We start from the raw sequence: 18,559 nt of genomic DNA, 5'->3' as shown, positions 1-18,559 counted from the left end.
AATTATAATTATCAATTGTTTGCTGCCTCCTCAAGTATGAAGAATCATTGCTTCCCACACCTAAATGTGTTTGTAGCACCATCAAAAATAGTGCTGTGTGAATATAGTTAATGTCAACATGTCAGTCACCTGTTGGAATCTGACTTGATGGAAACACAAGCAACTTTTTATTATTACCCTCATCCAAATCAGAAACCTGTCAGAAGCATAAGGAAAAAAGAAAGTATTGAGGAAGAAGAGGAGGAAGAAGAAGAAGAAGAGGAGGAGGAGGAGGAGGAGGAAGAAAAAAAGCCCAAAAAACCCCCCAAGAAAGTTATAAAGAAGCCTGTGTCGAATAGTATGAGGAGGCCGGAGGTATCTGTAAAGTACAGTATCTATCGACTAAAGTACTGTGACATGGTGATGTATTTTCTAGAATGCAGCAGTTAGTCCTAGATACAGTGTTTCCAATTGCTGATAATCTCCCTTTATGACAATGATAACCAGCAATTGGGAAAAAAAACATGTTATCTCAACAACAGATGCATGTATTTGAATGTGTCAATAATAATCTCCGGCCATTTGGTCTAAGCTTATACAGCTTCGTCTGTATTGTGGCCTAGATTTGGTCACAGCGGCAATACAGACGAACAGAAACGAGATAAGAGCTTTCTTTATCACAAACAGAATTTGTCTAAACAGCTTCATTTGCATTTGAAAGGGAATGTGATGGGAAACAGAGAAATAGATGTTATTCCCAGAAGATGAGCATATTTCAGTGAATCCGTCTCTATTGTGAGGCTACACATATACAGCGTGACACAAAAGAACCTAGCTTATGCATTTTTCATGCATTTCTGTGTTTTCTGGCAGTATATGAAACATAGAATTAAATCTGATCCGCTGCGACCCCTCGTGCACGGTTTGTTTGATCTGGAAAATTATAAAACAAACAATGGTTATTCTTCAGCATCAATGAAACCGTTCACCCGAAAATGAAAATCCTGTCGTCGTTTAATGACCCTCAAGTCTATATGTGATCCTGGACCACAAAACCAGTCACAAGGGTCAATTTATGAAAATCCAAATAAGTGAGCTTTCAATTGATGTATGGTTTGTTATGATAGGACAATATTTGGCTGAGATTAACTATTTAAAAATATAGAATCTGAGGATGCAAAAAAATTTAAATATTGAGAAAATTGCCTTTAACGTTGTCCAAATAAAGTTCTTAATGCATATTACTAATCAAATATTAAGTTTTGATATATTTACAGTGAGAAGTTGAAAAATACAAAATATCTTCATGGAACATGATCTTTACTTAAAATTATCATAAAAAGATCCTAAAAATGTATGTATTTTTGGCTTTTGCTACAAATATACCCGTGCTACTTAAGACTGGTTTTGTGGTTCAGGGACACATATTGTTTTTGTGAAACATGAACATGAAAAAGCAATGTCCAGGCTTTTTATTTCCATGGAGTGAATGTGGATATGAAGCCCTACGAATCATATAAGTTGGAATTTTAACCGTTGCGACTAGATAGTTGAGTCAGAATGAATCACTGAGATTTTGTAAACTGAAACAGAAAGATCCAACTCAGATCTGAATCAGAATCATTCCTTCTCTAATGAATTTCAGTCTGTATCGCATACAGTTATCATCTAGGTTTAAACGACTAGGAATATGGTCCTTGAGTCATAAAAAACACTCTTTCTATGCTGTTTTTTGGACGTTTTGCATCCAGTCCTTGATTACTTTTATTACATTGAAAAAGTAGCCAGGATATATATATTTTTTAAATCACTTTTTTCAGTCATATAGGTTTGAAAGTCGGTATACAATGATTAATTTTGATGTATTTTCATTTTAGGTGGACTGTACCTTTAAATCTCTGTCTTTCAGACTTCACTGTTTTTCTTTGGCTGCTGCTAGTCTTTGAAAAAGCCAGCGTGAATTAGCTTTCTCTGCTGTTGTGTTTGTTCGCTTCATTTAATCTTTCAGAGTGCTGCGGACAGACAGGCTATTACAGCCCGTCTAGCTGGTCTGGCCCGCGGTCAGTCTGCTGACCTCTAATCAAGTGCATCCATTTTGAATGTTCACTCTTCTCATTGTCTATTTGAGAGTCAATTACTGTCCTCTTGCTCAATTTATTCTTATGACACTGAATCTGTGGATTATGGAAATTCAAATTCTATCTTTATGCCTCATGTACATTCGCTTTAACATTGACGTCTGTAAAAAAAAAAAACAACTGGACCAAAGCCTGACCTGATTCTGTCTAGTGTTTGTGAGCAGTTTAAAATAAACATGTAGTTGTTTAACTTTCATCCCTCGCTCCCTTTTGCAACCCCTTCTATTTCCTTCACAAACATCCTTCCGTGTTAATTTTGATTCTTCAAAGTAACATTTTCCTCTCTCTTGGGTGGTGGTCTTTAGCTGCAGGCGCCCAGCGTGAAGGGGTTCGACTTTGCCAAGCTGCACATGGGCCAGCACAGTAAGGATGATCTCATGGTCATCCAAGAGCCTTTGCCACTTCCTGCGACCTCCAAGGAACAGAATCCAGCTGAGAACGCAGAGGTGCCCACACCAAAGTCCAAAGCCTCCTCCAAAGCTTCCCGCAATGGTCAGCGGCGCAGGGGCCAGTAAGTCTGATGAATGTTTTTTTGACATTACACATAATTGAGTTTTTGGTAACCCTTCAAAATGAGGTTTCATTTGTTAACATCATTATTTGACTACATTAGTTGGGGATAGCTCAGCCAAAAATAAAAATTCTGTCATTAATTATTCACCCTGATGTCGTTCCAAACCCGTAAGACCTTTGTTCATCTTCAGAACACAAATTACTGTATTTCTGATGAAATCCGAGAGCTTTCTGGCCCTACATAGACAGCAATGCAACTACCATATTCAAGGCCCAGAAAGGTAGTAAAGACATCGTTAAAATAGTCCATGTTACAGCAGTGGTTCAACTGTAATGTTATGAAGCTATGAGAATACTTTTTGTGCGCAAAGAAACAAAAATGAAAAAAAAAAAAACATTTATTTAAAGGACTAGTTCTTTTCCAGAACAAAAATTTACATATAATTTACTCACCCCCTTGTCATCCAAGATGTTTATGTCTTTCTTTTATTCAGTTATAAAGGAATTGCTCTTTGAGGAAATTTTTTTAGGATTTCTCTCCATATAATGAATATGTATGGTGCCCCCGAGTTTGAACTTCCAAAATGCAGTTTTAAACGCAGCTTCAAAGGGCTCTAAATGATCCCAGCCCAGGAAGAAGGGTCTTATCTTTTCTTCACTAGATAAGACCCTTCTCCCTTGGCTGGGATTGTTTAGATCCCTTTTGTAGCTGCATTTTGGAAGTTCAAACTCGGGGGCACCATAGAAGTCCATTATATGGAGAGAAATCCTGAAATGTTTTCCTCAAAAAACATAATTTCTTTACAACTGAAGAAAGAAAGACATGAACATCTTGTGTGACAAGGGGGTGAGTACATTATCTGTAAAAAAAAATTCTGGAAGTGAACTACTCCAACAATTTCTTCTCTTCCGTGTCAGCTTCAAAAAGTTCGCTTGAACTACTAAAGTCACATGGACTATTTTAACAATGTCCTTACTACCTTTATGGGTCTTGAATGTGTCAGTTGTGATGCTGTCTACGCAGGATCAGAAAGCTCTCAGACAAATATCTTAATTTGTGTTCAGAAGATGAATGAAGTTCTTACGAGTTTGGAACGACTTAAGGGTGAATAATTAATGACAGAGTTTTCATTTTTGGGTGAGCTGTACCTTTAATTAATGCTTTAAGATGAAGTATTGTTCATTGTTAGTTCATATTGATGAATAAACTTATTTTTGTGAAGGCTGACTTCTGTTAAAACACAAACTAGTATTTAAATATCCACCTAAAATAACAAACTGCTTTCCTTTTCGCATCTCACTGCAGTAACCTCATATTAAAAAAAACTTCATTTATTTAAAGGCAGGAATGTAGCTAAGAGTGAGTCGACTGCTGATCAATAGAAAGCTTTTTAAAAGGATTACATCTCACACTCTAATCAATAGAAGGGTATTAGAGGTGAAATTACCACAGATCTCATGTCTTACAAATATTACAAGTACCTGAAACCCTGTCACAAATAGACAGAAGTTGTGTAATTCTGATATATTCCTGTCTGCTTTAAAAGAAAAATCCATATTTCTGGACTGTAAATAAATAAATATCCACCGTATTCTGCAACGCAAAAGTAAGCATGTCGGCGAGACTTTCAGTTTATTAGCCGCTATAGGGAAATAATAAGAAGAATAACACTGTGCAGTTAACGGTAAAAATGTTCGCACTACAAACCAGTGTGTTCATAATTAAGATAATATGAAGATAATAATTACAATAAAATAGCAAGACACACCAATTTGCAATATCAAGCAGCAAAACAAGCTGTTTTGTACAGCTAAAAATAGCTTGATGCATATAAGACTGAAAGCCAGACCCATAACATTTACAAATGTAAATAACATTTACAAATCCACCCTTACAGAACAAATTGGTTGGATAGACAAAAATGAATAAAATAACAACAAATAAAAGTAAGTGAATACAAAAATTCACATTTTTGTGTCTGCATTAGTAACACATACCAACTAGTCTAAGCTAAAATATCCAATCAGAGATAAATAAATTCCTACTTATTAAAAAAGCTGGACTAAAAGGGTAGTGAATAGGTAATGGACTCATGACCAAGTCATGAACCTTTGTGTGGTCGCATTAGATCTGAAAGTGCTCTTTAAAAGCATGACAGGATTAGGTCATCGTCTTCTTGCTTTTACCCTGGAGACACATGCCTCATCAAAACTGGATGAAGGGTAAATATTGTCTGTCAAGATGAGGATGTCAGGGTTCGGAGGAATTAGATCCAAGTACCATGTAAATTCATGCATTCATACATTCATGTATATTAATTGCTTTGAATTGCATTTATTGTTTTCCCGCATTGTTTTGAAATGATGAAATGTCATTAAAAGCACATTTAGGTGACATAAATTGGATGCAATAAGGGCAAAAGCATTATTTTTATAGCATGGTTTAGAATTAAATGGTTTTATGATGTCTTTTGCTTAGGATTTCTCCATCAGAGGGTGACTCCATAGGCAGTGACCCTCCCAGCGACAGAGGATCTCCTGAGGAGGGCATGAGACCCGCTGGTCTGCCCACTGATCCCAAGCAACCACGTAAAGTAGCTGTTAACGGATTAAACGGTACGTTTTGACTTTGGTGGTACAGTCATATATTGATATTGCAATTCTTTTTATCATGCTATTGAATTGCAGAGGGATTCTGCAAGAATCTGGTCCCACGCATTTGACACAGTTGCAATTGTGACGTATTTGTGATATGACAGATCTTGACATGTACCACAATATGCATGACATCATGAAGTTGGTAGTATATCCCATTGAGGACTGTGAGTGCTAAAAAATAATAAATCAATGTATTAGTTGTTAATAATAATAATAATAATAATAATGTAGAAAAATAAAGATTTTTAGGTAAAATGTGTAAAATCATGTTTAAAAATGTAGTTAAATTTGACAATAAAAGTGTTTTATTGTTTACTAAAACTTTTAAAAATCATTTTTGTTAAATTAAATCCAACTGAAGCTAAATAAAATATAAATAATTGATGAAAAACTTGCAACAAACTAAAAGAAGTACCAACATGAAAATTAATTAGAGCTAAACTAAACTTAAAATGAAAACAAAAGTTATGAAAAATAAAAGCTAATTTAAAATATATGAATAAATACTTTTATAATATATTTTATTTATATGAATAATATATTATTATATTACAATATATAAATGTGACCCTGGATCACAAAAATAGTCATAAGGGTTATTTTTTTTAAATTGAGATTTTTAATAAATTAGTTTTCTATTAATGTATGGTTTGTCAGGATAGGACAATATTTAGCTGAAATACAACTATTTGAAAATCTGGAATCTGAGGGTGCAAAAAAAAAAAAGAATACTGAGAAAATTACCTTTAAAGTTGTCCAAATGAAGTTCTAACAATGCAATAACAAGTTTTGATATATTTATGGTAAGAAATGTACAAAATATCTTCATGGTCTTTACTTAGTATCCAAATAATAAAAAATAATAATAATTTGGACCCATACACTGTATTTTTGGCTATTGCTACAAATATGTGACCCTGGACCACAAAACCAGTCTTAAGTCGCTGGGGTATGTTTGTAGCAATAGCCAAAAATACTTTGAATGGGTCAAAATTATTGATTTTTCTTTTATGCCAAAAATCATTAGGAAATTATGTAAAGATCATGTTCCATGAAGATTTTTTGTAAAATTCCTACTGTAAACATATCAAAATGTAATTTTTGATTAGTAATATGCATTGTTAAGAACTTAATTTGGACAACTTTAAAGGTGATTTTCTCAGTATTTTGATTTTTTTGCACCCTCAGATTTCAGATTTTCAAATAGATGTATCTCGGCCAAATATTGTCCTATCCTAACAAACCATACATCAATAGAAAGCTTATTTATTGAGCTTTCATATGATGTATACATCTCAGTTTTGTAAAATTTAACCTTATGACTGGTTTTGTAGTCCAGGGTCACATATATCCATGCTACTTAAGACTGGTTTTGTGGTCCAGGGTCACAAATGATACTGAAATAACATTGCAAAAAAATAAATAATTTTAAATGTAACTTACATTTAATGACTAAAATATTTTTCTTTATCCATTTGTTAATTTTTTATTAGATTTTTTTGTTGACAAAATGTAATTGGACAGTTTACATGTGGGGCAACCAATGAAATTATGACTGAATGTTAAGACACGTCCCTTTTGTTTTGTTGCTTGTTGACTGCCAAGAAAGCCAAATGATTCCTTGGTTTTATTAAGTGGCAGTCCTAGTCCCCCATAATAGCCAGTGGAAGAAGAACACATGATGTAAGATGTACAGAGAGGGGAAAGTAATAAAACCTGCTTCTTTCAGCTGAAGATTTGTGGCTCTTCCTCTTGAGTTCCTCTCTAGTCAGCCCAGCCTCATTCATCCTGCCTCTTTTGTGAAGAATGACTAACACTCGTCTTTACTCTTGGCTGCTAGTTTTTTTTCCCCCACTCTCTTGCTCTCTTTGCCTTTATCTCTCTCTCTGTGTGTTCCTCTCTTGTCAAACAGTGCCTGTGGCGATGACCCTCTCTCAACACTCATTCCTGCTTTACCAGACTAAATAGGCTACAGTCTGACTAGCCAATAAATGGAATTCAGTCATAGCACCTTCTCTCTCTCTCTCTTTCTCTTTCTCTCTATCTGATGGCCGTTCCCTTTTAACGCCCTTCCCTTACGAAAATCCTTTTCATCCTCCTTTTCTCTTGATTATGTTCCAGTGAAAACAGTGTTTTCTTACTGTCCTACCCAGCATTCCACTCAAACATGCTTTTATGTAAAACTTATGCTATATTCCATCTCAATAAATTCCTCTTCATTACATCAGCCATCATTTAACTTTTCTCCCTTTTACATTCTCTCCATCCGCTCATCCATACTGGCTCACAGGGAAGAATAAAATTGGTAAGAGTGGTGTCAATTTGTACAGTAGCATTCGATTTCTTATATTCCATGTTCATATTTTTCTTGAACGTCATCCTGCTGCATTTTTTTAAAACTATGTATCATCCTTGAGATCTGTCACTTTTTATTTGAAAGGAGTCTCTTTAGAATCAGTAAGACGCTGCCCCCATCTGGTGTGAAATGATACCCGAAAGAAGAAATTCAGATTTTGATTCAGATTCAGATTTCGTTGTTGGTTTTTGGCACATATGAGTCATTAATAGTTAATAAAATTACCCCATTCAAAAGTTTCTTAATACTGTGTTGTAACCTGAAGGACCCACAGCTGTGTTTTCTGTTCAGTGATGGTTGTTTAGGAGTCCCTTGTTAGTCCTGAACAGTTAAACTGCCTGCTGCTCTTCAGAAAAGTCTTTCAGGTCCCACAAATTTTGTGATTTTTCAACATTTTTGTGTATTTGAACCCTTTCCAACAATGACTGTATAATTTTGAGATACATCTTTTCACACTGAGGACAACTGAGGGACTATGCAACTATTACAGAAGGTTCAAACACTCACTGATGCTTCAGAAGGAAACATGATGCATTAAGAGCTGGGGGGTGAAAACTTTTGAACAGAATGAAAATGTGTACATTTTTCTTATTTTGCCTAAATATAATATTTTTTTATATTTAGTACTGCCCTTCAGAAGATACTTACATGTTTCCCAGAAGACAAAATAAGTTAAATTTTATTTACCCTGAATTCCAAAAGTTTTCACCCTCAGCTCTTAATGCATCGTGTTTCCTTCTGAAGCATCAGTGAGCTTTGAACCTTCTGTAATAGTTGCATATGAGTCTCTCAGTTGTCCTCAGTGTGAAAAGATGGATCTTAATATCATACAGTCATTGTTTTCTAAAGGGTTCAAATACACAAAAATGAAAAAAAAAACAAAGAATCTGTGGGACTAATGAACAACTATTACTAAACAAACAAAAAGCTGTGGATCATTCAGGTAACAACACAGTATTAAGAATTAAGCTTATGTAAACTTTTGAACTATTATTTTGATATATGTAAAAATCTTTTATGTGAAATATCTTATTCAGGTCAGTACTAAATAAAAAAAAATAACATGCATTTTGTATGAACCCTCTTATTTTGGTCAAATAATTAACATATTTAAAAAAAAAAAATACTGACCCTAAACTTCTGAACCATCATTTGCAACTGTGAAGTCTGACACTCTCTTATATTTGTCGCTATAGGTCCACCCCCAATGAATGGCATGGATGAGCCCTTATCTTCAGCCTCCATTTTTGAGCATGTTGACCGAATGTCCCGCCCAACGGATGGCCCTAAACGCCCCCCTAATAAAATCCAACTCATCGCTATGCAGCCGATGCCAGCCCTGCCTTTACCCAGCCCTACAGCCAATGACAAAGCTGCAGAAAACGCTAAGCTCAACAAAGAGGTATCCTTCACCACCCATATGGCTTTTCATTAGGGACCCATTTCAAACATCAAGGTCCCTACGATTATGAATTTGATTCATAGCGTCTAAAAGCCCAATCACCAATAATCAATATCCGGTTCTCATTGACCCCAAGATCATTGACTGTTCTTTGTCTTCCAGATCCAGGTAGCTTTAAGGCACAAGTCTGAAATCGAGCACCATCGCAATAAGATCCGCCTGAGGGCCAAAAGGAAAGGCCATTATGATTTCCCAGCTATGGATGATCTAATCGATGGTCTGGGTGACCCCAAAGAGCAGGACCGAATCTACCAAAAGGCCCAGATGCAGATTGACAAGATACTTGATCCAGATATTCACATGCCCTCACTGTACACTGAGCCCAAGAAAAGGTAAAAAGGGCCTGCAAGTGACAATATTCTGCACAAAATGCTCAGGAACATAATAAAATGCAAAAATATATCTCTGTAAACTTCTGTAATATCATACTTTGCCACTGGAACATTTCTAGAACAAAACAAATTCCACATAACTTGAATATGCTCACTTTTAAAAAAATGTTTGTGTTTTGCAGCAACAGAGGGAAGCGTTCTCCTAAACAGAGAAGGAAACAACAGCTGAACGGTGATCTGACAGATGCTGACCGAGATAGACTCATAACGACGGACAGTGATGGGACATATAGGAAATACCCAGGAGTCAATAACATTGCATATGTGGTCAGTGACTTGAAGAGATTTGTATATTTTTCTCTCTCACTACACTGTACTTCTGCATGGGGCTGTGCAATCAACTCCACGCTGTTTATTTCACGTTTTTTCCATATATTTGCAATTCAAAATATCTTGTAATCAGCTCCGTGTAGTGAGTTAGCAGGTGCTAATTTCCAACATTTTCTGAAAAAATACTGTATAATTATTGTTGGATTTAATTTAGCTTATTTAAAGGTTTACTTACACTACCATTCAAAAGTTTGGGGTCAGTTTTGCTAAAATAATACTTTTATTCAGCAAAGGTGCTTTAATTTGATCAAAAGTGGCAGTAAAGATTTATGACATAAAAGATTCTATTTTAGATCAATGTTTTTGAAATTTATATTCATCAAATTTCTTTAAAAAAATATAGCAGTTTCCACAGTGTTTTTCAACATTGGTAATAATAAGAAATGCTTCTTAATACTTCTAGCTTTTCCATCACAGAAATAAATAAGATTTTAAAATATATTGAGGTAGAAACCAGTCATCTAAAATGGTAATAATATCTGTTTTTACTCTATTTTTAACTTACCAGTCAAATTTAATGTTTTTTAAAGTCTCTTTTGCTCACCAAGCCCGCATTTATTTAATCCGAAGCACAACAAAAACAGTAAAATTTTGGAATATTTTTACTATTTAAAATAGCTGTTTTCTTTTTGAATATATTTTAAAATGTAATTTATTCTTGTAATTTCAAAGCTGAATTTTTAGCATCATTACTCCAGTCTTCAGTGTCACATGGTCTTTTTAAGAAATCATTCTGATTTACTGCTCAAAAAACATTTATTATTATTATTATTATGTTGAAAATGAAAGAATGAAAATGAGTAGAATTATTTTCAAGTTTCTCTGAGTAAAAAGTCCAGAAGAACAGCATTTATCTGAAAAATATTTTTTTTTTTGTAACATTATAAATGTCTTTATCATCAGTTTTGATCAATTTAAAGCATCCTTGCTAAATAAAAATATAATTACACCCTCCCCCCTCCAAAAAAATTACTGGCTCCAAAGTTTTTGAATGGTATAGTGTATAATGTTACAAAAGCTTTTTATTTCAGATAAATGCTGGTCTTTGGATCTTTCTGTTCATCAAAGAAAAAATGTACTCAACTGTTTTAAATATTGATAATATTAAAAATAAAAAAATGTTTCTTGAACAGCAAATCAGCATATTAGAATGCTTTCTGTGACACTGAAGACTGGAGTAATGATGCTGAAAATGTAGCTTTGATAACAGGAATAAATTACATTTTGAAATACATTCAAATAGAAAGCAGTTATTTCAAATAGTAAAAATATTTCTGAATTTTACTGTTTTTGCTGTACTTTGGATAAAAAAAATGTAGGCTTGGTGAGCAGAAGAGACCTCTTTTAAAAAAAAAAACATAAAAAAATCTTACTGTTCAAAAACTTTTGACTGATAGTGTATTTGTTTTTATTTTGCAGTCGGACCCAGACCAGGGTCCCGAGCATCCTAGTCCCTCCCCGACGGATGACGTGTTCCACGGTCCGATTTCTCCTCCTCCAGGCCACCCTCCTCCCCCTCCCCCATACCTGCCCCCTCAGCCCTCTATAGAGGAGGCCCGGCAGCAAATGCACTCTCTACTTGACGATGCCTTCGCCCTCGTATCTCCTTCGTCTCAGGGCAGCACAGCTGGCATCACTCTACCTGGGGTCGGACTTAACCCTGGACCCCCACCAGCCTCGAGCCCACCATCCCGTGGACCACGGCCCTGGGGCCCAGGATACCTGCCCTTGAATCCCTACACAGGGGTAAGAACAATCTGCTGTACTTGTCCTGTCACTCTATATGCACAAGCATGAATCTAGGTTCATACTGGCCATTCACACAAAACACCTCTTTGCATCTAAAACGCGAGGCGCATCGCTCAGGAATAGTACTGTAAACAAAACCCTGCATAGCTTGCCCCGCCTCCCTGGTCTTCTGATTGGTCCACTGTTTTGGAACTGACAGTGATTAGTGGCGCTGTGTGTAAAATTTTAAGTTAATTTTAAGCACAACAGTCATACACATCCATATAACATCAACTATATGGCAATATGTTTTTATTGGGAAAGTATTAACAGTATTAAAAAAGCGGAATAACAGACATGGGAAAATTACGTCAGGTAGAGGTTGTGAATTTCGATTACTTTTCGATTAATCGTCCAGCCCTATTCGCTATAGAGATTTGAGCAAACTGTTAATGCTAGGCATTTGGCTCATAAATCCTGCTATGCTATTCTGAATGATATCTTAAACTGTCTGGTTTGTTAAGGAGAGATGCTATTATTTTCTCAGCGATTAGACGTATAATTTTCCAGTGTCTTGAGAACACATCCTGTCTGAGAAGCCGCTAGATGATCTACAATGATGTGATTAAGAAGCACATGATGAAAGCTGATGTATTATGTTTTTTTAATACAATCTAGTACTTGAATGATTTCTCCTTGCCTAAGTCTGCGGTCTAACTAGACGTCACGCTCCATTCACTACCATTCAGACTGGAGACGCATCCATATGTGAAGCTTTGTCTTCCATTGCTAGCCAAAATTTGGTGAAGACCTGCGATAATTTAAATAATTTCTAAAGTAATTTATTTTGGCTTCACAGTATTATAATTTACATTATCAATAGAACTTTTGCTGAAGATTAAATGTTTTAATCTCTGTGTAAAGAATAACTTAAAGTGAGCATAGGGTGTGCAGGACAGCGAATGTAATATAAAAATAACCTAAAAATACTGAAATGAGCATTCACAATTAAATATCCAACATCAGTCTATATGATTAATAATAATACAAAAAAAATTATATTGGCTGGTAACCATTATGGTTCCATCACAACTCAAAGGTCTGTTAAGCTGCAAAAATGGGACATTTAGAAATTCAAAGAGTATTGACATCACAACCATGATCATATTAATGTATGACTACATATTTTATTATCGATTTTTCTTTTATGCCAAAAATCATTAGGATATTGCGTAAAGATCATATTTTATACATTTCCCACCGTAAATATATCAAAACTTAATTTTTGGTTAGTAATATGCATTGCTAGGAACTTCATTTGGACAACTTTAAAGCTGGTTTTCTCAATATTTCGATTTTTTGCACCCTCAGATTGCAGATTTTCAAATAGCTGTATCTTGACCAAATATTGTCCTATCCTAACAAACCACACATCAATGAAAAGCTTATTTATTTCACATGATGTGAATTTTTTTTTACCCTTATGACTGGTTTTGTGGTGCAGGATCAAATATAACCGTACATATTTACACTGCAAAAAATGCTTTTGTTTTTTTGTTTTGTTTTTTTGTCCTGTTTCCAGCCAAAATATCTAAAAATTCTTAAATCAAGAAGGATTTTCTAGACTAGTAAACAATATTGTCTTGTTTTTAGAAAAAAAAACAAGTTAAAATTAAGTGTGTTTTTGCTTGAAACAAGCAAGAAAATCTGCCAATGGGGTAAGAAAAATCATCTTGTTTTCTGTTTGCTTGTTCTAAGCAAAAACTCACTTAATTTTGACTTGTTTTTTTTTTTTTTCTGAAAACAAGACAATAATTTTTACTCATCTAGAAAATCCTTCTTGATTTAAGAATTTTTAGATATTTTGGCTGGAAACAAGACAAAAAATCGAAGTAAGAGAAACATTTATTGCAGTGTGCATAATGTTTGAGCATGTATAAATCCATTTTTGCAGTCCTGAGATGCAGCAACTAAGTGCACTTGTTATATCTGGTTATGGTGGTTTGATTCAATAAGTTGATTTGTTGATTTCATTATGAATGTGATTTGGCGTGTGTTAAAATGTACTAGAGTGATTTAAAGCAATCTGGAATCACATCTGAGGAACTCAGACTTGGGGTTTTCCACGGATTGAGAATGAACTACCCAGAATGGAAGCCTCATCTGTCAACACTGTGTCCTGAATGAAGTATTTCTGTCAGATTGAGGCTTTTTTCATGGAACAGGAAAAAGGGGATTGCAAAAGCCAACTGAGGCAAAATATGAACTGTCTAATAACTCAAAGGTTGATTTAAGAGTCGAGATGGAGGAGGGAATGGTGCGCTGTCCTTAAAATGGCATTTCTAGCTTAGCCATTTAAAAGCTTTTCTGTTTTCTGGGTCACAGGGTTTATTTAGGCTGATAGACAGAAAAGCTTTGGTTATTATGGCACATACAGCTGCTAATGTGTGTTTCAGACTTAGCAGTGTATTAAGCCTTTTATGCGTTAAAGTACAATGATGTGCCAAGAATTATTAACATGTTTTAAGCTGAACGACAGCATGTTTGTGTTTCTTTTTTCAGAGATATGCTGAATTAGGTCTGCCACCTTCCAGTGTGCAAGGTTTACTGCATAGGTGAGTCGGATCATGTGTACACCGATTTAATGACTGTGATGGGAAAGATTACGTCTTTTTATTAGAGTACAGTGTGGTTTGCTAATAGCTTTGGTCTGACATCGTTGTATCTCTACAGACAGGGTTTAGGGTCCAGCTACATCCCGTCAGGAGAGGCCCTTCCTGTTGAACAGATACAGCCGGAGTCGCTTTACACTGGTCGAGGGGGAAACGCAGATGAGCTGCCCTCCTCTGCCAGGCCAAGACCTGTAGGTGGGACTACAGGTATGAGTTTAAAAACTCACAGTTTCACAAAAGCCTTTATGTTGCAACATAAAGTATATAAGATGCAATATAAAGTATATTTTATGCAAAATACATGTCTGTTCACAGGTGCTCAGCTACATCATTTATCCCACGTTGGTCTGACAGGTCGTGTAGGTGACAGTCGGCAGCCTGGTGGGTTAAACTGGAGCCCGTATCATGAAGATGACAACAAGCTTGCTAACAACAGAGACCCTGTAAGTCTGAAATACCCTCTTGCTTAGATTTTAAAGACCAAATGTGAGCCTGGACCATAAAAACAGGTATATTTGTAGCAATAGCCAGAAATACATTGAGTGGGTCAAATTTATAGTTTTTATTTTATTTTTTTTGCCAAAATCATTAGAATATTAAATAAAGATCAGTGAAGATATTTTGTACATTTCCTACAAATTTTTAAATATATCAAAACTTAATTTGTTATTAGTAATATGCATTGCTAAGAACTTCATTTGGACAACTTTAAAGGTGATTTTTTTTTTCTATTTGTGCACCTTCAGATTCCAGATTTTCAAACAGTTGTTTCCCAGCCAAATATTGTCCTATCCTAACAAACCATACATCAATAGAAAGCTTATTTATGTATAATGTATAATTTCTATTTCCAAAAATTGACCCTTATAAATTGACTGGTTTTGTGGTTCAGGGTCACATATAGAATTGTCTTTACTCTTTTAAAAAGGTGTTTAGACTCATATATTGTGAACATGAAGTTCCATCCTCAATCCATATAGAATATTTATTCAAATTATTTGACAAAATTCAACAAATTTATATTTAATATTTATTTTTATTTATTTTTCTTTGTATTTTTGTTATTATTTTTTGGTTTAGAATTTTTTATTAGCTATATATTGTCTCTTGTCAGGGAAAACCCTTTTGAGCTAAAATAATTATCGGAAGTACCTCCTGAGATTTGAATTTAATATTTTGATATTTTAACAACACATTCACATGTTAATGATTGTTTTTTTTTTTTGTTGTTGTTTTACTTTTTTATTATTATTATTTATTAGTTGTCTATATCTATATTATTTATTAATAATCTATAAAATACAAATGTCCATGACAAAATCCACATAGGACCATAATAATAAACAACTATATAAAATATAAAATATCTACTAAAATTAAACTATAACTATACTGGTGAAAGAAACATCATAAACAGGCTTTCTATCAGGCAAGATAGGAAATGCCAAGATATGTGGAATTTGTCCTTTTCCAACTCTTACTTCCATGTTTTTTTTTTCATTCAATTAAGGGAAAAATTAGTTATTAGTGAATAATGCATTCTGTTCACATGCATTTATTTGATCCAAAGTACAGCAAAAATTGTAAATATTTGAAATGTTTTTACAATTAAAATAACTAAAAAAATGCTCGGGACCCTTTTCTATATAAATATGTTTTCAAATATAATCGATTCCTGTCATTTCAAAGCTGAATTTCAGCATCATTACTCCATACACATGATCCTTCAGAAATCATTCGAATATTCTGATTTGCTGCTCAAAAAAACATTTATTGTTACTATTATGTTGAAAATAGCAGAGAAGAATTTTTTTCAGGTTTCTTTGATGAATAGAAAGTTCAGAAGAACAGCATTCATCTAAAATAGTTTTTCTTTTTAACATTATAAATGTCTTTATCATCACTTTCGAATCCTTGCTAAATAAAAGTATTTCTAGACTTTCTTCGTTAAAATGTACTCAACGGTTTTAAATATTGATAACAATAAAAATAATAAATGTTTCTTGAACAGCAAATCAGCATATTATGATTCTGAAGGATCATGTGAGTAATGATGCTGAAAATGTAGCTTTAAAATATATTCAAATAAAAAACAGTTATTTTAAACGGTAAAAATATTTCACAATATTTCCTGTATTTTGGATCAAATAGATGCATAGAAATAGATGGATTGGTGAGCAGAAGAGACTCCTTAAAAAAACATTTAAAAATCTACTGTCCAAAAGCTTTTGACTGGTAGTGTATGTATTTCCTAATCTAAAGCGTTTCCACTTTTTCGAACTTTACTGAACTCTTTCAACTTTAAAATTTCTAAAATCTGCTTTCTGTTCTTCCTTCATTCCTTCCTTCCTTCCTTCCTTCGTTTTTGCTTAGGTTCTTGGCTCTCTTGACTACACCTCCATCTCTGTATTCCAGACCTCCAGGAATGGCCTGAAGGAGCCATCTGCCGCTCCTCCCCACCTGGACTCTCTCGGCCTGGGCTACGCTCCCTCCGCTCCCCTGGAGGAGCCTTCCCCTCCTAACCACTCTTCCGCCTCGCTCATCAAAGCCATCCGAGAGGAGCTGATGCGCCTCTCCCAGAAACAAGCAGCGGTACCCAGCTACCACAGCTGAGACCTGCTCCCCCCTCCACCTCCATCAGGCAAAAACTGCACTACACTGCACTGTACTTCCCATGGAAGTGGCTTTTTTGAGAGGACGATGACAGTACGTGATGTCATGTAGCCTCTGCTGCCACCCGGTGGCAGAGAGCATTAGGACAGGAAGAGTAGATGACTTATCCTTTATTTTCATGTTCCTCAAGTTGTCCTAAACATAAGCAGCGTCCTGAGACTGAAAAATTATGTTTTTTACCTTCTTACAGACCGGGATTACAAAGCTAAAACACGGCTGCCACACATTCCTTTGGTCTTTTGTTAGAGGTGTGCGTGTGTTTTTCACATTGTGTTGTTTCTTTGCTGTGTATACACTGCCTTCACATTTGAATAATTTTTTACCTTGCACTGGCTCCTTAAATTAACTACCTTAAACTACCTTAAATTAATCTTTTAAAGTTTTTTATTTTATTTTAGGTTAAGTTTAATTTCTAAGTGCATCTCCTTCCCGTTCTCTCATGGTGCTGATTCTTTTATCTCAGTTTAAACTTTAAAGGAACACTCCACTTTTTTTTTTTGGAAATAGGCTCATTCTCCAACTCCCCCCGAGTTAATAAGTTGGGTTTTACCATTTTGAAATCCATTCAGCCGTTCTCCTGTTCTGGCGATATCACTTTTAGCATAGCTTAGCATAGATCATTGAATCCTATTAGACCAATAGCATCACGTTCAAAAATGACCAACGAGTTTCCATATTTGTTGTATTTAAAACTTGACTCTTCTGTAGTTATATCGTGTACTAAGACCGGTGGAAATGCAAAGCTTCAATTTTCTAGGCTGATAAGATTAGGAACTACACTCCCATTCCGGCGTAATAGTCAAGGAAGTTTGCTGCCGTAATATGGACGAAGCAGGCGGAGTAATACCACGCAGCACATGTGCAAATGCTAAACTAGCTGGGAACTAATTTCTGATAATACTCCGCCTGCTTCGTCCATATTACGGCAGCAAACTTCCTTGACTATTACGCCGGAATGGGAGTGTAGTTCCTAATCTTATCAGCCTAGAAACTCGCAGCTTTGCATTTCCACCGGTCTTAGTACACGATATAACTACAGAAGAGTCAAGTTTTAAATACAACAAATATGGAAACTCGTTGGTCATTTTTGAACGTGATGCTATTGGTCTAATAGGATTCAATGATCTATGCTAAGATATGCTAAAAGTGATATCGCCAGAACAGGAGAACGGCTGAATGGATTTCAAAACGGTAAAACCCAACTTATTAACTCGGGGGGAGTTGGAGAATGAGCCTATTTCCAAAAAAAGTGGAGTGTTCCTTTAATGGCTGTCAAGCACACATTGCCTTCATAACACAGTATAGAACCCTACACAGTATTATACTTTAGGGTCCAGTAATAGTAGTTGAAGTAGTGATGTTTTCCATCTTCATATGCCTTTATTTGGTTCGGCATCTGCAGGAAAGTTGGACATACAGCTGTCCAATCATTGCACCCCACTGTGGTAACATTAAAGAAATGTTTAAGATTCAGTACAACTTGACAGATTGTAAGCAAAAAAAAAGTTTACAGTAATGTACTTACAATACAAGAATGGACTGGTCGTCCATGAAGGATTCCAAGTTGCCCTCAAGTTAATTGGCTGATTTAAAAGTAAGTAAATAAATAGAAATATTAAATAAAACGTTAAATGTTATTAATTAAATAACAAAATTAT

The 18,559-nt window shown here is 35.0% G+C and overlaps 1 protein-coding gene across 1 annotated transcript in view; it reads left to right on the top strand.

The window, feature by feature from the left end:
• Positions 1–17,364, top strand: part of LOC141345986 (UPF0606 protein KIAA1549) — a 71,382-nt gene extending 54,018 nt beyond the window's left edge. The window contains exons 12-22 of the mRNA XM_073850901.1: positions 2,423–2,628; positions 5,110–5,246; positions 7,579–7,593; positions 8,841–9,046; positions 9,209–9,438; positions 9,621–9,765; positions 11,248–11,574; positions 14,119–14,171; positions 14,290–14,435; positions 14,544–14,671; positions 16,602–17,364. Coding sequence (XP_073707002.1) covers positions 2,423–2,628; positions 5,110–5,246; positions 7,579–7,593; positions 8,841–9,046; positions 9,209–9,438; positions 9,621–9,765; positions 11,248–11,574; positions 14,119–14,171; positions 14,290–14,435; positions 14,544–14,671; positions 16,602–16,841 — 1,833 coding nt within the window. The 3' untranslated portion in view covers positions 16,842–17,364. The remainder of the gene's footprint in view (positions 1–2,422; positions 2,629–5,109; positions 5,247–7,578; positions 7,594–8,840; positions 9,047–9,208; positions 9,439–9,620; positions 9,766–11,247; positions 11,575–14,118; positions 14,172–14,289; positions 14,436–14,543; positions 14,672–16,601) is intronic.
• Positions 17,365–18,559: the final 1,195 nt, after the last annotated feature.

This window comes from Garra rufa, chromosome 11 (assembly GCF_049309525.1).
Source record: "Garra rufa chromosome 11, GarRuf1.0, whole genome shotgun sequence".
Taxonomy (NCBI): Eukaryota; Metazoa; Chordata; class Actinopteri; order Cypriniformes; family Cyprinidae; genus Garra; species Garra rufa.
This window is presented reverse-complemented; position numbering and strand designations above follow the sequence as displayed.